Source organism: Pollicipes pollicipes, unplaced genomic scaffold (genome assembly GCF_011947565.3).
Source record: "Pollicipes pollicipes isolate AB1234 unplaced genomic scaffold, Ppol_2.1 Scaffold_2555;HRSCAF=2994_pilon_pilon_pilon, whole genome shotgun sequence".
NCBI classification, from domain to species: Eukaryota; Metazoa; Arthropoda; class Thecostraca; order Pollicipedomorpha; family Pollicipedidae; genus Pollicipes; species Pollicipes pollicipes.
In genome coordinates, this window is record NW_023596136.1 from 6,055,304 (window position 1) to 6,078,842 (window position 23,539).

The following is a 23,539-nucleotide window of genomic DNA, read 5'->3' on the forward strand; positions in this document are numbered from 1 at the left end:
GTACGGCGGTACACGGCGGGCAACGGAGCACGACGGCAGAGCAGATCCAGTTCGTCCACCACAGTCACAAACACCGCAGGCTACAGAGCAGTCACCGAGCGCCGCATCCCACACACTTTCCCGCGCCGGCCGCGGCCCGCCAGTCGCCGTCATCGCTGCCGTGGGCGCCGTCCCTCGCCCGGCGCGGAGTGCCGCGGGGCGCGGGGCGCGCCGCCGAGTCTGCCGCCTCACGACACCGGCACGCACACGTGCCCGCAGCCGGACGGGCACATCCGGTGTCCGGAGAACCACTGGCGCATGTGGCAGAGGTGGCCGCCGTGCGCGCAGCCCTGGCACCAGGCCTGCAGGCCGCGTACCACGCGGTGGCAGACGGCGCAGGTGGAGGGCGCGCGGCACCGGTGGCACCACCAGCCGGTGCGCTCCAGCGGCGAGGCGCACCGGCCGCAGTGCAGCTTCACCACCATCTGGTTGAGGCAGCCGACGGCTGGCAGTGGCGCCAGGCGCACCACCTGCGTGGCCACGTTCCACAGCTGGAAGCGCGCCAGTAGCTCGAGGTAGGCGAGGAACCAGGGCTCGGCGACGGCCGGCGACAGGTGCGGCCGCAACCTGTCGCCCAGCACCACCATCACCGACACGGCCGTCTGCACGTCGCCGTCGGCGGCGTAATGGCGCAACATGTCGGCCACGACGCGGCCGGCCGGCCAGTCGCCGACGCTAGCTGCCGGCATGGCCATCAGCGAGCTGTTGATCTGCTCGACGAGCGCCGGGTTGGCCGGCTGGCGAGCCGCCTCGATCGGCGGCTCGGCGCCCAGCTGGATGCTCTCGGGCGGCGGCGAGCCGTCCTGCAGCTCGTGGCGCAGCTCGAACGCCTCGGTCGGCAGCGAGAAGTCGGGCGCCACGTCCAGGCCCTCCTCGTAGTCGAGGCACATCTCGTTGACCTCGCCGTCGCCGAAGAAGAAGTCGCCTTGCGCGTTGGCCAGGCCGGACGCGATGTTGGCCAGGTTCTGCTCCGGCTCGCCCTCGTCGCCGTCCGTCTCCGCGTCGTCGGCCTTGGGCTCGCCGCCGGACACGTTGCGCGGCGCCTTGGTTTCGGGGTCGCTGGTGCCGCCGTCGCCGGCGCCCGCCTTCTCCTCCCAGCCGGCGGCGGCGCCGGCGCGCGGCTGCAGCGGCTCGCGCGCCGACGTGTACAGCAGCTTGATGGCGCGCCACGTGCGCGCCACGTGGTAGCGGCGCAGGTCGGCCGCCACGCCGGCGTTGTGCTCGCACATGTCGGCCAGGCTGCGGCCGTGCAGCAGGTAGCGTCGCGCGCTCTGCTGCAGCCAGTCGCCGGCCGGCGACGGCTCCACCGGGCCGCTGACGGTGCTGAGCAGCGAGCGCCGCAGCCGGAAGCGGTCGCGGCTGGTGAGCGGGCGCCGCGGCGGGCGGCCGCCGGTCTCGTGCGTCAGCCGCACGGCCAGGCCGAGCCGGCCGTCGGCGGCCAGGCTCAGGCCGTGCGGGTTGGCGCGGTCGGCCGGCCGGTCGGCGTCCTCGAACCGGTGCAGGTAGAGCGTGCCGTCCTTGCTGGTGGAGAGGAAGACGCGCGGGTCGCCTTTCCACGCGATGCCCGTCGTCACGTCCGTGTGCTCGCCGAATGACGCGAACGGAATGAACGGCCGCTGCCTGTCCCAGATGTTGATGCTGCAGTCGACGAGCAGCGCGGCGCTGGCGATGTGGTGCTCGCGCTGCGGCCGCCACACCACGCGGCCCACGGACGCCATCGTCGGGATGGTGCACACCAGCCGGATGGCGCTGTTCAGCGTGTCCCACACCTTGATGGCCTTGTCGCGGCCGGCCGTGGCCAGCCAGGCGGCGTGCTCCGGGTGCCAGTCGCACGCGTACGCCGGCCCGTTGTGCGCCGTCAGCTGGCGCACGCAGCGGTCCGGCCGCGCCTTGTCCCACAGCTGCACCTGGCCGCTCTCCGAGACGGCGCACAGCGTGTTCGGCTGGCTGCCGTTGAACTGCAGGTCGCGCACGCTCTCCGTGTTGCCCTGGAACGTGATGGCCGCCTCCTTCTTGCGCACGTCGAACAGCTTCATCGTGCCGTCCTGCGAGCCCGAGACGAGCACGTGCGGCTCGCTCGGGTGAAACGTGACCTTGTTGCAGGTGCGCTTGTGCTCGGAGAACACGTGGTCCTGCTTGTTGCGGCTGGCCTTGTTCAGGTCCCAGAGCACCACCTGGCCGTTGGTAGCCGCCGTTGCCAGCTGCGTCTCGTCGAACGGGTTCCACACCACGTCATTGGAGGAGAAACTCAGGTTGAGACTCTTCCCGATGCGCAGGTTCAGCCGCTCGACGAAGCGCTGCTCCTCAATCAGCAGCACCTTGAACACGTTACGGCCAGCAATCACCACCTGGCTGTAGTCCTTGTTGAGCGAGAGCGCATTGGCTGGCGCCTCCTGCACAATGAAGAATGACTTGGTGCTCATCTTGCTGGTCAGGGCAGATCGTGCTGCACTTCAGGGCACTGATGGCGAGGTCATGTCTGAGCGCAGGGTTGCAGGAAGTGCTGTGTCAACTTCTGGCATGGCTGGTGTTCTTGCAGAGCCGCCTGCCGACCAGAGAAGATTGGTCCGCGGTGCCTTCTGCCAGTGACGACCAACTCCACAAAGACAAGGCAGACAAGACATGACTGGATGTGCACAAACAGACACAGATGAAGGAGGTTCTCCAGCAATCAGAGGCTCAGGAGGATTGAAATTGACTGCATTTCAAGCACTGCCATAAGTCCCATATCATCTTTTCCCAAGTGCTAGGGTTCAATGTGCCAAATTGCCAGTTCCTGCATCCATACAAACCTATCATACAGCCACAAGCATGGTACAGAGAGCACAAATGCATAAATAACAGCATAAGTGGCATTCAAGCTGGGAGTATAATTTGAGATGAAAAAACAAAATTGGTTTGCTGTATACTATCTGGTCATGGCTGGGAAATGGTGCCAAGAACACAATTATGCTCTTGGATCCCAAGTTATGCTTTGGGCTTCTTCATAATGAACCTTGAAAATATGAATAAATGTGCATTTTCTGGGTGCTGAACCAAACTCACTTAATCATATAAGCTATGCATTGGTAAACATAACACAAAGCAATTAAATTAGTCAAGCCCAACTTTTCAGGCTATGTTGAACACCATGATACCTTACACACTCTTGTTGTGACTGCCAAAAGAGGATATGGTCAATGTATGGTACATATAGGGTATATAACATGTTTCATTTGTTTTAGGTTAAGAAAGGTCAGAATGACAATGCCAACAATAATGGTTCATGATGATGTTTCTCATGAAATTATGAAAAGCCATCAGCAAACCTTGGAATGTGCCAAGAAGAAAATAACATTGGCTGTCAGCTCTAAAAGGCACTTGGTATTTGGTAGCATGAAATATGCAGTGCTACCATAGTCATGCATCCCTGCATACCTATGTAAAGTATATTGGCAGCCTGGGAGATGGAACGCCTTCAGTGCCACCAGAATGCCTTTGTGTGGTTATAAGGCACGACAGTGCTGCAGTGTCAATATATAAAAGATGGGCAATACAAAATAGAGACATAGTTTATCCTTCAAATCAAAAGTAAAATGGTGCATACACCACAGTTATCATCTAAAATAAATTTTGGTGCACAACTACAAACCAAGTTACCTATGCAACCCATCAAAATAAAATGATCTGTGCCGCATATGATACTTACTATATGTACAATATTCTTTTCCAGACCGAAAAACACCTTAAAGAAAAATACGCGGTTAACTCACCTTCTCACACGAACGTCGATCAAAGCCACCGCAAAAGTCTGGCAAAACTCATAGACCTGCGTTTGCAAAGAACATTCTATAAGTAACCACTAGCGTTCCCCATCACTCGCCAAACCCTCTCAAATCGTACATCCCACGCGACGTCCAACGCAGGCACCACGCCACCTCGACATTTTTTATACAGCGCATACACTTGTCAAAGGTGCGTTGCATATGCACTATTTAAAGTGCTGGTCTACCTCATGCAGCTTATTATTACAAGTACCAAAATGTGGCTACGGCTTAACACATTTGACATAAAAAATGTGTAAAAATTAGAAATCTTAAAATAATTAAAATTCCATCCAAAAAATGGCATCAGAGTAAACTGATTGTAAGGATACCTTCGGTAAGTGATGATCGCCAGCTTATTTACTTAAAGTAAAATAAGAAGAATACTGGTCCATCATTAAATCAATGATGGCGCTGTAGAGACAATGTACTGCAGCTGGCGATTGCTCCGGTGACGGCGTCGCAGATCAAGCTGGCGTAGTTTGGGACGTTTTTGAGGTTGTTGGTGTGTGGTCCGAGCTGCATTCCCGAGAGCAAGATCAGGGAAGTTATTGACGATTATCCGATCACTTCTTTTCGGCCCTTGGTGCTGCAAGGGTAAGAAGGATTAGCTGAACCGCTTGCCATGCAATAATTCGTTGCTATTTGGGTACCGATCATGCCAGGCTTCATCATCTATTCGTGATAAAATAATCTTACTGGAGTTCAAAAGCGACGTTTAGTATTTACCGTGAGGTTTCTAAAAAATGCGATCACTCCTCTGCAAGGTATTCATCTCTTTTCTTTAAGAGGGCTTCTTCACTTAAGTATATGTTCGGGACTGACCGTCATGCCTGTTCTACATTTTGATATTCAATCACAGTCTGCAGTATGAGTAAAATCTTATCACAACAGGATCACTGTCAGGTGGAACATGCCTGCCTGTACCACTGTTGAGGCAATATCTTGCCATATTATTTTGTCATAGGCAATGCCATGCCAAAGGAAACCCCTATGTGACATATTGAGACACATGTTTGCAACTTGCTTTACTTTTTGGAGCAATGTGTTGAAATTTTAAACAAATTGTCAGGGTATCAGTGATTAATAAAATAGTGTTCTTATGATGTCATTGTTGAGTTCTGTGCATTATTTTAAGTTGTGCACAACATATTTAAGGAGTTTTTTTCTAGCATTTATTGCAAAGGTTGGACATGAATAATTTGTATACCATTGGTTGTGTGCATATTTCTCTGTCTACTTCACCTTGTATGTTGATAATTTTATCAAATGTTCTTACCACATTTCCTGGTTCTTTTTCTTACAGGAGCTATTTAGCCACATAGAACTTGAAGAGTATACACCAAATATCACCAGATGCTGCTGGATAATGAGCAGGTTAGTGTGATATTTTCCCCAAGAAGTTATGAGTGTTTTAGACAATTAGTTTTTCATTACTTTAGATTTTCCCAATATTTGCCAACATATGGTGCAATAATAAAAAGTCCCCTGCATTCCCTGCATGGTGCCATCTGAATGTGAAGGTGGAGTCATAGTAAATGCTCAAGTGAATGTTCACCTACTAGCTTTGCATTACCAGTAGCGAGATAGTTTGTGTTTGGGGTAGTGGTGATCAGGACTAAAAAACATTGCCAGTACAACTTCGCAATTACCCATGCCTTTTGCATTGAAATCTGATGTAGCTGCAGGTATAATATCATTTCATGCCAATGCATGCATAGGTACCAAACTGATAGAATTTGAGCATTGCATGCTGAACTTTTTTTCTGTCAGGTACTGTAAACCATAGCATCTCTCTGTATATGTATGTGGTGTTCATAACTCTGCCTTCCCTTTAGCACCCATTTGTTTACCAAGCATTCATCCTATAAGCAGTTTTTGAGTTGCACATAATCATTTGCTCAGTTAATATTGCCTATCAAAGCTTGCAGAACAGAGGAAGTGAAGTATAATCCATGCCAAGGCATGCAAATGGCTTGGCATGCTCTATTCTTTAATTATCAATCATCTGTCAATGGGGCATTTCTTAAAATGGGTAGCTTTGGATTTAGACAGCTTGGTAAAGTGAACTTGTCCTGCATACCATGAACCCACAAGATGGGCTCATCCAGTTCATGAGATTATTTGGCCTCCAGTCCTTTTACTGGGTAGGACTGCAACACACTATGTTTGTAGAAAGCTATGTCATAGCTGCCCTGTAGCAGGTTAGCCCTCTTCAGTCTGTTGCCAACTGATCTTTCCATGTCAGCAAGGCCCCAAAGCATGTTTGTTCTGGGAACCATACCCATTGCCTCTGGACAATGAGTCCAGTATCTTTCCCTTAGACCATGGAGGCAGCAAAATGTATTGTAATGGAACATTGTCTTTGTAATGTTGGGATCTCCAAACACAACATAGTGGTATGACCAAGCAGTCCATGCACCCTTGAGTCTCTGGTCTGACATGCTAAAAACTAAATGGTGCAAACAAGTGATGCCTTGGACCCAGGTGCAGAACAAAGTAAAATGATGTATTTTCACAGATCATGCACTGCATGTACATGGTCATGTTTGGTAAAGGCTATTCTTGTATCAAAAAACATACTGTGGGGGAGGCTCAAACTCCCTATGGCCATTGCTGGTTGCTTGTGGTTCTCTCTCTATATCTACTCATTATCAGGAATAACACATAAATCGATGAATATCTTCTGAGACTTTCACACAGTGATCAAAAACACTGGCTCTGAGTATCACACAAAAGATGTTTGGTCTGAATTTTCTTACATTGATGTAGCCATAATGTTTGAGACCTTTTTCTACCTATGGCACTACCTGAAAGCTGTCTGAAAGAAATGGTGGTGATGGCCATAATGCCCTTCATGGAAGCCGGAGTTTGTTGTTGCAAAGCATACATTCATCAGGCAGCTTAGGTGTTTTCTGGACATAACCCACTTTTTGTGTTTGGGATAAGCAATTCGTCTTCAGAATTACCTTGCTGCCAGTAGCTGACGAGCCAGGAATGTTGAGAGCTGTGAGGCTGGCGAGCCAGGAGCAATGACAGCTGTGGGCTGACCAGCCAGGAGCAGTGGCAGGTGTGAGGCTGACTAGTCAGGAGTGGTGACAGCTGTGTGGCTGACGAGCCAGGAGTGGTGACAGCTCTGTGACTGACGAGTCGGGAGCGATGACAGCTCCGCTACTGACGCTATATGGTAGTGGTGTTGGCAACGGCAGCGGGCACGATCTCCGTTGCCATAACGCTCCGACTGACGGCCGTCCAGCTCACCGACAGACGGTTTTCCGGCACACACGCTTCATGCTTACATTGACGAAGCGCCAAGACAGTGCAAGCTAATGAAATCGGTGAACTTGGAGGACTGTGTCAAACTGGCTAGGTGGGGGATAAGGGGCGACAGGTCAAACACACTTAATAAGTGGCTGATGTTTTTAGGTGTTTACTTACTATGTGGATCTCTGCTTGATGACTGTCCTCAGCTACCATCTCGGACACTGTGTGCTTATCTACCGCCCTTGCACATGCCCATGCTTCCGTCCCTGACGTCATCTGACGCTGATGGCTGACGTCACCTCCGCTGCTCGGCAGTTCCTGACGTCACTGGCTCTGATGTTCTACGAGGGCCGCAGCAAGGGCGCCGTCACCGTCACCATGAAGCGATGTGAGTGCCGCTGCTGAACGCAGGAGGGTCTGCTGTAACAGGGGTGGCCCTTCTGTGCGCGGTATGTACTCCCGACCGCAGCTGGAGTCAGCCGCCTGAGCGGATTTAGGAAAAGACCGAGGACGCATTATCACCCATCGGTTTTGCCATAATACGGCATAGGGTTCACGTTTGTTTTCAGATGTAGGAAACAGCCATCCTCTCCTCCTCCCTCCCCACTTTTACCGCCCTCTGCTCATTTAAGTGGCGTTTTGTGTACAGTTAAGTCATCTGGTAAGGCCTTACCTTACGGCTGTCCGACAGTTGACTGGGACATTGCCGAGAACGGAATCTTCCAGTTTTGTTCGCTGCAGTATTACGCAACTAAATGCGCGTTCCCCCATTCTGATCGCTATGTATGCTTGTACAGCCTTGTCCGTGCGGTCTGCACTCGTGACGTCACTGACAGCACCGGCTCCCTCCTGTGACCCTCTGCTGGGTCAGGTCTGAGCAGGCCAACAGCAACGGTGGAGTGCTAGGTGGAGGGGGAGGAGCGATGGTTTTCAGCGTCCCATGCATAGTCTGGAATGGCTCTATGAAGCGTCTGCTTCACTGGTGCCTCGCTGGCTGGCGACGTGATGGATGAAGCGATGGTGCGCGAAGCCGGCGCTGAGATGCCGTGTTTGGGCTGATAGCTATGGTCGTTGCCGTGTTTGCAGCCCCGCTCGTGCTGATGTGCCTTGTGTTTGTCCTTCGGGCACTGTTCGTCAGACAGCAGCGATCGCAGGACGTGTCCGAAGAACGCTGTGTCGTTTTTGTTAATTGTCAGAGGGTTCTTATGTCAGCCTGGTTTTACCAGCAGCCAAACACAACCGCCCTCGTCAAAACGCACCCGCGACGAAACGCCTCGCGTTCGGGCGTGCCACCGCGTAATATTTGGGCCGATACAGGATACGGGCAGTTCATATATCCGGGGGATGAGTGATGCACATGGATCGCGCATCTAGTAGGAGCATGCGGGCTGCACCAGTGCTTAAACTTACATCAGCGTTAGAACGCTACGACAGTTGGAAAGATTTGGACAACGTCGGCAGATAGCGACGTTTTGTTAAGTGATAACAAACTTAAAATATTACAACGTGGAAAGGTTGCTAGTTACAGTGGCGTGTTATATCTAAATTAAGTGCTTTGGAACGGCTTCGGGTGGCTCACTCTCCAATTGTTTTAGTGGTCTTTGGCGATCGCCGACGCATGTGATCACTACGTTGACGACCATGGAGAGCTGACGATACCTGCGCCACTAATATCATCTGATCACTCCACCAACTGAGGGTTCCCCCACCGCCGGCAGATGACGGCCGTAACCGTCCCGAGCCGCGGCCCGGCTCCAAGAACGCCGAGCGTAACCCGCTTCCCCGGCCCGAGCAGTACCTCTGCCTCGTGCGCGCCCGACTCCGGCAAAAGAAGATCAGCACCGTGGTGAGTCTCACTTTTGGCCGTGGGATGGCGCTGCGGCCGTATCGCCAGGTGGCGTTGGCTTTGCACCGGTCGCGGTCCTGGGCGTCGCTACGGCTAGAATTTAGACTGGCCGCGCATAATGAAAAGGAATTGCCACTCCCCACCATCCTCTCGCCTGGCAACTGGCCTGGCTGGGACGGACTTCCTTAAGGATGAAATGATGCTCCCCGTGCCGAGGCGGGGCGAGGCAGCTTAATACGGCAGCTTTTCCTCGTTCCGTTTCGGCCTGAATTCCCCAGCCCACGGAAACTTGGTTGTTTGTGTAAGTGTCTAGCGGTCGCCAGCCCTCGTCACCGGATGAAGTGATTTAATTTGTCAGGCCCAGCGTGTTTAAGTCTCTTTTGACATCGTCTCACGTGTGTAGCGTCAAGCCCCGTCCACAGCATGCCGCCAGGCAGTGGCTTTGAGATGGGGGAAATAAAAACCTCTGGCAAACCTTCTGGCAGGCTGGAAATAGGGGTTGAATGAAACTAGAGAAATTGTGTTTGCTTCTGTTCAATGTTTAATGAACACACGGCACGCATTTCCGCAGATGTTACGGCACTAATGACAATGCGGTTCATGGGCAATTAATTTTCATTCGAACATCGACGTTGAGGTGCACTCCATTTATGAATTTAGATCGTCAAATTAATATCGTCGATTAATTCAAATGTCGTAAAGAATGGTTTGCTTAGGTCATTTTGTTGCCAAAGTTTTTTTCAACCAAACCCGTGCCATGCAGCCCCGGTCCATCAGATAATTTTCGGGCCGGTCGGCGGAGCGGCATTTCCTTCTGGTATCGCTGCACGGTCCCGCCACTGCAGGCTTTGAGTGGACTTTACTGGCTGTATGCTGAGTCAAGAATGGTGGGACCCATCTGGTCCGCCGCTAATAAAATAACCGTATATATATATATATATATATATATATATATATATATATATATATATATAACATGTAGAGACCGTTGGTTATCATGTGCTACCTTCTATGATGATGCGCCATGTATCTTAAGTGTATGGATGTAGGAGCGCTGTGCGTTGGCAATGATGCACAGTACTTTGCGTGACGTCAGTGCGTTGGCAGAACTATGATTCCATGAACAAGTCGCTTGTTGAGTCTTCTGTTCACACATTTCTTCGTGGATCCGTCTGAAACCCAGTGACTTGTCGACCCCCCACTCCCGTCCCACCCCTCCCCCTCAACCCCTAGGAAGGCAGCACTGTCACCCCTCCCCCAGATCGTCCCCGTCTCGATTAGTGTCAGCGCCTCTGTGCGGGAATTTGAAGCATGCGCTGCGGCGTGAAAGGTCACGCGTAATGGTGTCTACACGGCCGACACTTCCTGCGTCGTTTTACGTCCGCTAATACCACCGGGGTGTGAGCTCGCGGTTGTAAATGCGTTAATCAATACGCGAGCTGTCGCCGCCGCCGACCGGAGCCACTGCGGTGCCGTTAGACGCGGGGGGGGGGGGGGGGGCGTAATGGCGAGTGGGCGTCGCCCGCCGCTTCCGTGGACGTCACGTGAGCCGTGACGGACGGTGACTGCTGGCCGGCCAGTTCGGACGGGTGTGATGCTGCGGGCGAGGCCGGTGCCGGGCGCGGCCGCCGAGCGGGGCGATGACCTGGCGCAGGCTGTCGAGGAGATAGCCTCGTGCGTTTGGCCGCCTGTGCTGCGGGCCTCCTCGTGCTCGTACCTGGTGGGCTAGCCAAAGGGACGGCAATGCACGTGTTTTTGTGGTCGCTTTCGAGCAAGTTCCGTCGTGTTTGTTTGCGCAGATGTTTCCTGACACATGTTACTCACGCGGTCGTCCTGTCCGTTATTTGGTATCTGGCACGAGCTGTGAGCTCACGGCCATTCAGGGCGACACCAGTGACCTTTCGTTAGGCTTGTCAAACGGCAGTGACCTTTCGTTTGGCTTGTCAAACAGCACCCTTAAAACTACGCAAGCCTTAAACGGAGGCCTCGGGCAGAATGCGGCATACATCACACCACATTCGTACACTGCATATGCATATGCATACATTTCTGGTTAATTGCAATAAGCGTTGCTTGGGAAAATCGTAACGAACGCAAATGACGGCCCGGCTTTCGCGTCCTCCTTTTCACGGACGGTGCCTAGGTCGGACATGATAGCATTGGCTGCTCCTCAGAAGAGGCTGCGGCGTCCGCGGTGGACGACTGACGTGCCTAGAACGCTGGTGACAGTCCCATGGCTGGGTTACGCCGCTCTCTCCAACTTGTTTGGATGCAAGTATTTGCGCAAGTATATTATGGAGTAGCCGACTTGTAACACAACTTCTAAAGGCGTATATAGGTGTATTCGTTATTATGTCATGTAGTTATTGCGAATCGTTCCATAAGTATGACCTAATGTTTTATTCGAGTCCATGGGTTACAAGTTACACGATAAAAACGAAGATGCGGCGGTGATGAAAACATGTCAAGAGCACAAGAAGGGCCCACAAAGTCGAACAATACCCTCTTTTCCACGTTGGTCAAGTTGATGTATGAGCGCAGCACGGCTCCGGGAGGTTATATCGGCCGGCGGCGAGTGGTTCCAGCACGAGGCCGCACGATATGGTAACGCCCTTGACGATATAGACAGCCGGAGAGGGGGCAGCTCCAAAGCGCCGGCCGCCAACGGCCACGTTATGCGCGCATTCGTGATGTTATAGACACCATTCACATCCGAAGTGTGGTTGACATACAGTGTACGTTATCGCCATTGTATATCCATTTGTGCCTTGAAGCCGTTATGAGCAGCATTAGTACCTCCGTCGATCGCTTTACGATTGTTTTGTTGTTTGACGAGGTTTCAGGATTGTGGGACCATTGAGGCCATTGCTAGCTCATGACGTTATGTGGCGAGCGACTGGTTTGTCAGATAGTAACCGGGGCAACCATTATACACCGTCTTTCATGCGCCTGCGTCAGTGCATCGGATCGGACATTGCACTGGAACACAGTGACAGCCGAAAGCAACACTCGTACTGGATAGACGCCAAGACTCGCGCCACTGGCATTTTTGAGTGCGTTATTTTTCAAGTAATGTTGTTCCTTACGAAACCCACATAGCAACCCCGATGAAGGATTTTCGGATCGGCGCACCAAGTGGTAACTTGGGCTTGCCGGTACGGAAGCCCGAGTGTTTTGGCAACCTTCATAGTTGGAAGTAGAGGGCATTTACTAGGGCACTTACGTTTGATTAGACAACCCACGACATTGTGTCCTTGCTATCCATTCCGCGGGTCTGTTTGTGCTAGTTGGGTTTGAAGTTGGACCTCTGAACAACTTCACTCTGCGCCGAACAGAGCGTCCAAAACCGAAAAGCTTCAGTGCGGTACCAGGCAGTTCGGGTCGAATCTGGGAGACATTTCTCGGCGAAAGCTAGTTACATAAGATATGTTGTTTTGTTTGCTGGTACAAATCACGTGCAGTGGTGTTGTAATCTTTCAATCGGGGTTTCGGTTGGAATGAAAGGACGAGGCGCATTAATTGTTATGTAACCAGGCCAGTAAAAGAAAGCCCACCTTGACCCGCGTGCTTATCGCAGTCTTATGTTCAGCGCGGCCTATCCAACGAAACCGCTCCGAAATTATCTGTTTTTAATTGATTTTCTGGGGCATGTGGCCAGCTGCTTGGCGCTTGCGACTGTCGATTCGTGGCTACGGCTGCTTTCGGGTGGGTGCAAAATGACCATTGCAGTCGGCGCCCTGAAACTCTAATCATCATCTTCATCTGGCTGCTTTCGGCGCTCAAGAGGCTTTCATATTTCATAAACGAGTATAATGATACCGGAATAACCAATGGGCTTGTGGTGACAAAAACGTTACATACATAGGTTTATAAGAAGTCATTGTCAATTTCCTTGATGATGTTGCGTAACGATCCGGGATTGGTGTCACCCCTCAAGCTCACCATAGTCTTGTGTTCATGGTTGTTCGGTGTTGTCGCAGGTTTCCCGACTGTAAGCATCATCTTGGAAACCTTATATGCACAAGTCAGGATCCATTAAAGATTGAGCTTCGATACGTTATGAATCTTCGCAGCCACCTTAGTTATTCACATTCCCGAATGTCATGGGGAGTCCAACCACTCGCAACCCCGGGTGGGTTTTGCGGAGGGATGCCTGATGAACTCAGTTATTTTTTTCTCAGGCGATGGTAAACACAATAGTCTTAGTACACCAAGGTGCAATTCTGGTTTATATTTAGTGGTATGTTAAGGCGCTGCTTTATGACGCCAAGGAATTTCCGGGGGGGGGGGGGGGGGGAGGGAGTGGCGCCGCTTTATGACGCCAAGGAATTTTCTGGGGGGGGGGGGAGTGGCGCTGCTTTATGACGCCAAGGAATTTTCGGGGGGATAAAAGAAGCAGAAGCCGTGAGAGAAGCCGGTGACATTGTCGCACGGCGCGAGATCAGCCCACCCGCCAGTACGGGTCGCCCGTTGGCAGGCCGGTGATAACCGACTTCCGGAGCAGAGCTCGCCGGAATTTGAGTTTTTTTTTTGTTCTTGTTGCGTGACATTCATTTTTTTGTGGAATGTCAAACTTGTAGAGGCACTAGATTTCCTGCTGTGGATGAAGGTTTGCCGGACAAAATTACTTAATGCATTTAGTTCTACTGGCATGATTTTTGCATACCATAGCTCCTACGCGACGATTCTTTCACGTGCAACACCCAGACATAATTCATTTACGACCGAACTGCTAGTCCAAACTTTCCCACGTCAGCACTTGTGCTGACAAAATTTATACTTTCAAATCTCCCATGCGACAAAGCTTCTACAAGCAAATAAACTTCACAACAAGACTTCCACGAGCAATATCTCTATGCGACATATCTTCAACACGGCAAAACTGTCACAGAGGAGACTTACGCGCGGCAAAACTGCCGCGGACAAAACTTCCACTGACTAAACCTACCGCACCACGAAAATGTTGTGCAGGCATAACTCTAACGCAATACATAACTGCTACCAGGGCTGGCTATTTCTCCTATGATCGGAAAGTGGGGTCGAGAGGGCCCAGCCAAAATGTCTAACATACGCGGCGGAATGCTAAAACTTCATAGTCTTGGAGGAGTTTGAACTCCCCACCCTCCACAGCAGCCACGGCTGCGATAGACGAGAGCTTTACGCAACACATCCGCGACGCTGCAAAATGCGTCTGACGAGCTGTCCCAGCAACAACGCCATTGTTAAGTTTTTCTCAGGTCATATTACACGCATGGTTTGCAAGAGTAATTCTCGGTGATTTCAGCTCGTGCCTGATGGGCAGAGACTCGTGTTTTGTATCCGGGACGGACGGCATCAATAGCCGGTCAGCGTGAGGTCAGGTCAGCGGAAGGCCTTCACGCTCGCCCTCCTCACCTTTGTGTTGGTTATGGTTGTAACACCTAGTTATGGCGAAAGAAAGCTCCGGCGCGATCTTCGTAAGGGACAATTCTACACCATAGCATAACGGCATTGCTGCAGCTGGTCCGTTTTTGTGAATTGCCTGGCAATGAGCGCGCAACGGCCGGCTCGAGCAGCCCGCGCTCTCCCGGGCTCTAACCCGGCTCCGTGCGACCGAGTAGTCCATCTCATCCGCTTGGCCACGTGGTTCACTCATTGGGACCGCTACTGATTCCTGGATTCCCGCTGATGAGGATCGGATCGGGGATGGGTAACATGTCTGTCTAACCCTTCGTGGATATGAGTATTGTACCCGATGCCGGTGCATGGAGAAGAAGTACCTAAACACGGAGAATGTTTTCTACGGGCGCATTAGCTCTACACGTATACAGATCTTTTGATAATGTGCTGTTTCCGAAATGAGGTCATTTTCAGTTCTTGGGGCGTGATGAAATCACGTATTAATTCTGCTTTGTACGGTTGATGCTACATTTTTATTTAGCCACGAGTCGTGAAATTGAACAATCAAATATATGGCACTATATATGTCATCCTCCATATTTTCAAAAAAATTGTTGCATGAGACTTGGGCTTTGAATGCATTATATGCCTCGCCATATCGAGCCCCCCCCCCCTCCCCCCCCCCCTCCTCACCTCATCTCTACCAGTTACCACGGGACCTTAAAACATTTGTAGATAAGGCAAGATGAAATTCGTTTAGGCTGGCTAGTGTGAGTGCAGCAAGCAGTAAGAGAACGAACAACAGAAACAGAAAAAGAGGAAGAGCAAGATCAAGGGTAGGAGTGAGAACAAGAAAAAGAGCAAGAGAAGCATTGTCAACTTGTGTGTCAGAATTGCAATTGTGGTCCACGGTCGGACTGTTTTACCGATTTACCTATCCTAGCATTGTATAGAAATTAAAACGAAGCCTTCGCGCGCGCTGTTGACTGAAACAAATACCATATCCCGGGTGCAAGTATGATAGAAACTTAAGTCTTTTACATGAGATGATATAAGTATAATTATTATTAACGTATATTTATTTCGATTACGACATGAAAGTAATTTTCGTGTGTAGGTGGACATATATATATATATATATATATATATATATATATATATATATATATATATATATATATATATATATATATATACAAATGGCTGCAGCCCTAGATTCACCGATTCCAAAGGTCACCATAGAGCCGTTCCTGGCAGGAGGTCCGCGCCAGCCTGAGTCCCGCCCTCCCGCCGTTCGCAGCGGGGCCGCGGCGTAAAAGCCCTGCCAGCGGCACCGCCGGGTGGCCGTTTGACGCCAGGTAAAAGCACTGTCACGTGGATGTTTTGTCCATAGCAGTTTTGTCATGTGGCAGGAATGGAGAGGAAGCGTCTCTGGTGGAAGATTTATGGTGTTGGGAGTTTCGTCCGTCGAAACAATATACTGTGTTTTATCGGCATCACTTGTGTGTTGAAGGGGATACATCGCGCAGAAGTTTTGTTTGGCGACGGGCTAGGGTGATGGAGTTTTGTCGGTAGAAGTTTTGTCGTGGAAATATTGTAACCGAAGGCTTTTGTCTTTGGAACTAATGATGTGCGAAATTTTTGTCCGAAGTAGTTTTGTGGTGAGGTCTTATTTGGTGCGGTAGCATTTTTGTCGCGCAGTCGTAATCTTGCGCACAAGCCTTGTCCGTAGAGTTTTTATGGGTGGAAGTTTTGGCCATGCAATTTGACCGTCGTGTTGAAGTTGTGTGGTGGCTTTTTCGGTAGAAGTATGTGCGATAGCTGTTGCTACTTGACACCGGTTTTGCCAAGTTACGTATTTCACGCGCTTTCCACATTTTAGATTTCGCACCCACTTCTGGGCCAAATCGGAAAGAAAGAAGGTGACGGCATCCTTTTACGCGATGTTCAAGTCTTGCTGCGTGATCTAAAGGGCACTTACTATATTTGGTATGATTGACTAGTCAGAGGTCTCAAACGAGGGTAAATCGCTCTTTTCCCCGTGTGCATGTCGCTTTCCATATGTGCACAAAGCACAACTGATTGAAGCCCAGGCGTGCCCACACTTACCTCCAATAGATACTGTTCGTCCACATCAGGCCATGCCAGGCCTTCCCACAACCCCAGTGCGATGCAGAACGTCTTCTAGCCGTATGCCTGGGAGCTTTACAGACTCTTGTCGCGAACTTCACCTCAAACAGCCACTGTACATCATCACTCCTGACATGAACCTCACCTCAAACAACTACTGTACATCATCACTCCTGCCGCGAACTTCACCCCAAACAACCACTGTACATCATCACTCCTGCCGCGGACTTCACCTCAAACAGCCACTGTACATCATCACTCCTGCCGCGCAGTTCACCCCAAACAGCCACTGTACATCATCGCTCCTGCCGCGAATTTCACCTCAAACAGCAGTGCGTCACCATTCATGTCAGTCCTTTTGATTCATGTTGTCGGACGAAGTTGTAGGTCCCATGGAGCGGTTTTATACTTGGCTACAAAATTTTACCTATTGTGGCCTCGACTTCAATCGACTATTTGAGGGCTATGGGCACTGATAACGCATGTTATGTATTCGCTTCACGCCCGCAGGACTGCACGACGAGATTTGGTGCACGCAAAACAAGAGTGCGATGCAGAGCGTCAATGGCCACATTTTTCCGTGCATACTTTTAAGAGAATGTTTTGGATCACTTTGGATGTACACTTGGACCTGACATGTTAGCGGATTGATCATTGTGGACCGTAGTGACATGGTCGGAGATCCGTTCTGACCAAAATATAATCATGATATCCCGGACGGCGCGGGAAATCCTTGGGGGGCGAGGCTGTGCCATACTGAATATTTTAATATTCTGGGATTGTCTTCCTTACCTAATATTGTAAAAAGTGGATACGTGTCTGATATGACAAGCGATTTTTGTGAAAAATGACACATTTTCCCTTTGACGTGCTTATGTCGTGCCAATTCATGTGCTGTCGTGTTCATCGCGGTGCATTTTGCTGGGAAACATAACGAGGCGAGCTGTGGGAGTGTTTCTCGTTCGTCAGCGAACGACCACGGGATTCCCTGAGCGTGTCTCGAATGCTCGGAGGCCCTCACGGACACCATTCCCCGCCCCCTCCGCCTCCTCCGCCTCCGCCTCCGCCTTCGCCTCCTCCCGGCCCGCCGTCGCGGGGTTCCCGGTGACGTCACGCCCGGGCTGCGGCAGTCCCGGAGTGTGGGAGACAGTATGGCGCCCTGGCCCGCAGCCCGGCCCAGTCATGGACTGTAAATGATGCGATTTGGCGTGGCATGTCCGTGACATTTCAGGGCTGCCGTGTAACACCCACGGCGGCACCGAAAGGATGCTGATTCCGCTTAATGGGCTGCATGCGCCATCGCATACATGAGGGCGAGATCCAGATATAGACGGCCAAACACTACACTCAGTTCTATGTAAATAGTAATCATGCAGGTAGCATCACTCGCCATTTGTGTGTTAATAATGAATGTACGTTGCGCTATGTATTTAGTGGCATACCGTCAATTATTTGGTATGCGTCCTCCTGTATTTTCGTGATCGTACCAGCCAGTACTGACCCCATCGAGAACCGCTTGTAATGCCGCCCCGTGCAACCACCGCTAGCAGCTGGTTTCTACGTTCCACAGGTGTCGGGGGAGCAGGTAGACAAGTTCCAGGAGTCCTACACCAAGCTGCTGCTATCCAGCATGGACTCTCTAAAGCGCGTGAAAAAGCCGAAAACGACACGGATGGCGCAGTAGCCGCCGCTGCTGCCATCTACCGGGAGTGTTGGCACATGTGAGCCGGCCGTGGCTGGGGCTGGGGCCGGGGCCGGTGCTCGCGGCTGCCCCCTGCGCGGCGACCGCCTCGGACCGTGACACGAGGCCGGCATCTGGCGCACCGAGCCGCGCCAGGCAGCTGGTCGCCCACATTCCGCCCCGGCCTGTCCGTCGGCCGTCTGTTTTATCTGGAGGGAATATATCCGTCGGTTCGTACCGTGCGTCTGTCTGGCTGATGCGCCTGTGGCTCGGGCACGGAAGCGCTGGAAAGAAGTGCTGTGGGGTTTGCCGAGGGCTGAGGCTGTCATGAGCAGGGGCAAATAAGCACGGCGGCGGCTCTCTCCTATCTCCCTCTCCTCTGACGCCCGCCAGTGCTGCTGAAATCCCGCCGGGTACCCGCCAGTGCTCCTCTGATACCTGGGGGAGAACCGTGCCGCCGCTCATCATCACAATATGTTCGTTGTGGTTATTTCTGGGGACGAAAACTTTTGAAATGCGTTTTCCCTGGTTTTGATTAGCCTTTGGATTTCATGTTAATTTAACCGTATGGTAGCGTTGGTGTCGTCACGTTTGTTTAGAGCAAACAAGGCCGTGATGGCACGCTCCGAGCCTCGTTCGGCGCAGAGCCACTGCCATTTATTTTCGGTGCTGGGCCTTGTCACTTGCTGACAATACGGTGTAAGAGCATTAAACCTGGCCGGCACGCAGTCTGCGGTGCCGGCTAGCGATAGCACTTAGCGTTTATTGATTGTTTGCCCGGCGGTGGTCGTCCTGGAAAGAGGAAGCACGTCATTGCAAGACAAGCGCTCACTGCGTCTACGTCTACTACGCACATCTGTCTTTCGAGACAGGCGTCTTGCACACTGGCGAGCAAGCGGAAAACGATGAAAGCTCCACAAGCCGGCTTGTAGGGCACGCCAGGTAGAATTGAAGGCATTTTCCAAGGGATGTTGCCAAGCCTACCGGGTTGTTCACCTTGTCTGTGTCCGTATGCGTGTCAATACCTGTGGTTGTCTGCGTGCCCATGTATCCGCACATCACGGCGTCGCCGGCTGTCGGCCTCACCGCCGGCTGTCCGTCACGCTGGCCGCGGCGTCCGTCGGCCGGATGACAGGTGGTCGTCGCGAGGTCCGGCCCGGCCGCCCAGCGCCGCACGTGACCGGCCTGCGCCTGCCCTGACGAGCCGAGGACCGCCGGCCGCCGCCGCCGCCGCCGCCGCCGCCGCTTCCCCCGGGGCTAACGATCCGGACTGGAGCGGCCGGGGGCTCGGCACCACACCGCTGTCCACCGCCTCGCTGTCCGGTCCGCCGACCGCGCCTGGCGTGTCTCAGGCGAGGTGAGGCATCTGTCTCTATTTGTCGCCTGCGACTGGAGACGCTCACATGTTGGGTAAGCCGCTAGGTACCCGTGTCCAGTGGGTAAAAGGCTGCGTTTGGTGGATGCTTCTCAGAGAAATGTTGGTAGGGGTATGTACAGAAAGACTTTAAACGCTATATGACAATCACGCTACGGAATGACATGATATATGCGTGGTTGTGTTTCTTCTCAAGATCCACATTAACATCAGCTGTAATCAGCAAAGCAACGATTGCCAGTCTAGAGGAAAGGCTTTCTCAATTTCTCACATGCGGAACGCAACCTTGCAAACAGCAACTGGGCCGCCAATGATCGGATAAGACTTCTAACAAACATACAGCGGACGGTGGAAGCTGAGATGCACGGGAGAAGGTTGGAATGAAATATTAAGCCTTGGGTATTTACCAAGCAGTATCCCGGTTGTTAACTATTGTGGTTTTCATTGCCGGTAAGCACTACACAACCGTGAGCGCTGCTTGCGGAGTTTAAACCCACACCTGCTTTCGACGATATATTTAGCGTGCGTTGGCGATGTTAACTACTTCTCAACTCTCCAATCAACACACCGAAACAGGCGTTTTACTCTAGTACTACCAGCGTTCGCGAATAGCGCATCATTTGATGAAAATAGTAGCTTTCCACCTCTCAGTTTTATTAAGCATACCCACATATATGGCACCAAAGACTTGTTTGGGTTGCGGAGAACAAGATTTGGCAAACAAGATGTTACTGCAGCATCCAGGGCCACGATGTCGACGAAGCAACCCAACAATTTACTGACGCAGTTCGAATTACGGCGCGACAGTTCATCTTGCCCGCACTTCCGGCACGGTTTTACGACAGTCCGCGGATGCTACCCCAGCTTAAAAGGACTTCCGGCAAGAAAGAAACTTTCGCGCCGCTCGTCGGCGAGGTAGTGCGGGGGCTAAAATCGATAACAGCAACAAAGAAACTCAGAAACCGGCATTAGAAGAACATTATCGCGCCAGTACAACTAACGGTAAGTAGTTAAACTTCTCAAGACAAAACAAGGCTCTCAAAGCGCCACAGGTTTTCATGTCTGAATCCACCAAGATCGTGTGTAAACGCAAACAGCAAGGCTTAAAGCGACCGGTGGATCGCTGGTATGCGTCCATCCTGCGTAACAGTGACATAGCGGGGCTGCCCTCATCATGGGTGCGGATGGAAATCCACCCTTCGGCGCCGGCCAACGGTCTCCAAGGTTTTTTTTTACTCAGCTTTCAGTCTAGCCGATGGCAGACAGGGCCCACACGGACCATGAGCTAACGTTATTAACTGGCCGACACAATCGCATCAGCGTTGCTGGAAACAGCAGACCTCAACCCTTTGCAATCTGACGCTATTATGCCATTCGGAGAACTGATTAGAACGCGATGTTCATAACGCCCATTCTGCTTATAGTTGACCGTGATCACTACCCCCACGGCCGTAATTCAGTGGCCAATAACTGGTTTTATACTGCTAGTCTAGAAAAAACTGTGGCTTGTAAACGGCGCCTTTTTCATATCTCTTTCGAAACAAAGTGTGAGGATGGTGAGCTTTGATGTTGACATATGGAGATGCAATCGGAAATCCGCGATCTTAATATCACTCGTAAATGTGCCGACGTAACGAGTGATGCGTCGTTTCGCATTTCGTGCTCCTCTTGTTCGCCCGAGGCGTTAATTGTAAGGCGAGTGCTGCGAGGCGTTGTGAAGCGGCACTTATGTTTGCAGCCGGTTGTAAAGCCGACCGTAATAACCAGCCCTCACTGGCACGTCGATATCTGAGGGACCGACGACAAACAGATAACTCTGATCGAAACAGATGAGCTAGGCGTGTGCTCATCCTCGCCACTTATCCCAAAACACTGCCGCGCAGGCTCCAGGCTGCACCGTTCAGTGGACCAAAGCTCACACTCATCCAATGTTCTACCATGCCCTGTGCAATCCATCTGTCAAGTGGCTCGTCGGTGACTTAACAGCCCCTTTAATGGCATGCAGTTCTCTCCCATCCCGTCCTTTTCAGACCGCACCGCAACTCATGCTCCTCGCGTGGTTACAAACTGGGCAGCATGCAACAAACCACCGCCAATTGAAGATGCCTCTTTGTTCAGGTACTCGTGTCGGTATGTACTTCCAACCACCGAATAAACGTCCTGCACTTCTCGCTTTATATCCCGCGCGCAACAAGTAACATTTTTTTCGGAAGTCAGAGTGAAGGCGAATGAGGGAGAGCGAGGAAGAGTGATGGAGAGAGAGAGAGAGAGAGAGAGAGAGAGAGAGAGAGTAGAGAGAGAGAGAGAGAGAGAGAGAGAGAGAGAGAGAGAGAGAGAGAGAGAGAGAGAGAGAGAGAGAGAGAGAGAGAGAGAGGAGAGAGAGAGAGAGAGAGAGAGAGAGAGAGAGAGAGAGAGAGAGAGAGAGAGAGAGAGAGAGAGAGAGAGAGAGAGAGAGAGAGAGAGAGAGAGAGAGAGAGAGAGAGAGAGGAGAGAGAGAGAGAGAGAGGAGAGAGAGAGAGAGAGAGAGAGAGAGAGAGAGAGAGAGAGAGAGAGAGAGAGAGAGAGAGAGAGAGAGAGAGAGAGAGAGAGAGAGAGAGAGAGAGAGAGAGAGAGAGAGAGAGAGAGAGAGAGAGAGAGAGAGAGAGAGAGAGAGAGAGAGAGAGGAGAGAGAGAGAGAGAGAGAGAAGGAGAGAGAGAGAGAGAGAGAGAGAGAGAGAGAGAGAGAGAGAGAGAGAGAGAGAGAGAGAGAGAGAGAGAGAGATGAGAGAGAGGGAGAGAGAAGAGAGAGCGAGAAGAGAGAGAGAGAGAGAGAGGAGAGAAGAGAGCGAGAGAGAGAGAAGAGAAGAGAGAAGGATGAGAGAGAGAGGAAAGGCGTGTAATTTATTATGGGCCTGATGCAAGGACCTGGGTCCTTACTTTAACCTATTAGGTCGGTAATGGTTGCCATTTTTGAGAGGAACGCGGGTTTTTATAAAGATAAAAACCTCCATAGACGCAAGAAAACGGCGGTTCCAAACCATGCAAATGATATATTATTGGCAGGCATTGTTCTTTCATGTCTAGGGAGGTTAAAACAAAAACAGCATGCCTAAAATTGTTCTCAAGCTATCCGTGGGAGTGAATATAAATGGGAGAGAAAAACGATCATGAGGAATTCGTGCATTCATGCGCAAATTCTTCGTGCCCCACCCAAATTTTCTTAGAGAATGTCGTGGCCTGCACAATGAACAAAAAAGTGTTATGAGAAAATATTAAAGCAGCAGTTTGAAAATCCAAGCAGACTGAGCGGTGCTCGCATCAGTCGGGGGCGTGGAGACCCCAGCAGTTTGGGTGTTAGGGACATTCGAGGGGCACACGTCACAACATGGTGTATTTGAACCCCCAAACGCCTGGGCTCTTTGGCATCGAACCAAAACAACAAAAAGTAGGAAAACTTGGCGCACCGAGCAAATGCTAAAACTAATTTTTCACAGTTTGATGGGAAGCGTGATTTTCGGTACAGGTTAAGTTCTTTCATTAGAATCGGAGTTATCTAACCCCAATGTAGTACCTGCACCTATAAGTCTGAATCGCATGTTCAGGCTACCAACATCTCCAAATGGCAGCTGGGAACAATAGCATGACAATGATCATCATTGATCAATGACCAAAATGTTCAAGCACCACACACAAATAACGGGGATTCGAAAGCTTCTTAAGGTTTCTTGATAACACTGAGTCGCATCGCCACTAAGATGGTCTTACAGAATTTTCGGCACCTGACATTTTCTGGCGTATCTTTACCTGAATTTAACCCGACCGCCAATGCTCAAATACCGCCAATGATCGTGTAAGGTTATCAAAGTATCAAAGTAAGGTTATCCGAGCCAGCGCTTTTGCACGCCTCGACACAGTTTGTTAAATTTGTGGTTCACGCATTCCAATCGTGCTCTATTAAAAGCCATCATCTGTTTAACTATAAGCAGAAAATCTTGAAAAGATCCTTAGACCTATCAGTGCCAATCACATAGCGTATATCACGA

General features: G+C 51.3%; 2 protein-coding genes across 3 annotated transcripts; one reads left to right on the forward strand and one right to left on the reverse strand.

Moving 5' to 3' along the window:
• Window positions 1-227: 227 nt before the first annotated feature.
• On the reverse strand, window positions 228-3,983 carry Wdr24 (WD repeat domain 24). Its single transcript, XM_037231486.1, has 3 exons — window positions 3,792-3,983; window positions 1,159-2,584; window positions 228-1,116 (listed from the first exon to the last, which is right to left on the reverse strand). The coding sequence occupies exons 2-3, from the start codon at window positions 2,460-2,462 to the stop codon at window positions 228-230; spliced, it is 2,193 nt and encodes a 730-aa protein (XP_037087381.1). The 5' UTR covers window positions 2,463-2,584; window positions 3,792-3,983.
• A 277-nt stretch (window positions 3,984-4,260) lies between these two features.
• Srp14 (signal recognition particle 14) lies at window positions 4,261-18,380 on the forward strand. Of its 2 annotated transcripts, none has more exons than XM_037230557.1 (5): window positions 4,261-4,385; window positions 5,149-5,219; window positions 7,422-7,494; window positions 8,825-8,952; window positions 18,032-18,380. In XM_037230557.1, exons 2-5 carry the CDS (start codon window positions 5,199-5,201, stop codon window positions 18,143-18,145), a joined length of 336 nt encoding a protein of 111 aa, XP_037086452.1. In that variant the 5' UTR covers window positions 4,261-4,385; window positions 5,149-5,198; the 3' UTR covers window positions 18,146-18,380. The 2 variants fall into 2 exon arrangements, with proteins under 2 accessions (XP_037086452.1, XP_037086444.1); XM_037230549.1 differs by having other exon boundaries at window positions 4,262-4,439.
• Window positions 18,381-23,539: the final 5,159 nt, after the last annotated feature.

Coding starts and splice junctions, on each gene's coding strand:
- Wdr24 (XM_037231486.1), bottom strand. CDS start 2,462: ATGAGCACCAAGTCATTCTTCATTGTGCAGGAGGCGCCAGCCAATGCG. Junction 1,117..1,158: donor GCGCGCGAGCCGCTGCAGCC/GCGCGCCGGCGC, acceptor GAAGGCGGGCGC/CGGCGACGGCGGCACCAGCG.
- Srp14 (XM_037230557.1), top strand. CDS start 5,199: ATGCTGCTGGATAATGAGCAG. Junction 5,220..7,421: donor TGCTGCTGGATAATGAGCAG/GTTAGTGTGATA, acceptor GCTGCTCGGCAG/TTCCTGACGTCACTGGCTCT. Junction 8,953..18,031: donor AAAAGAAGATCAGCACCGTG/GTGAGTCTCACT, acceptor TACGTTCCACAG/GTGTCGGGGGAGCAGGTAGA.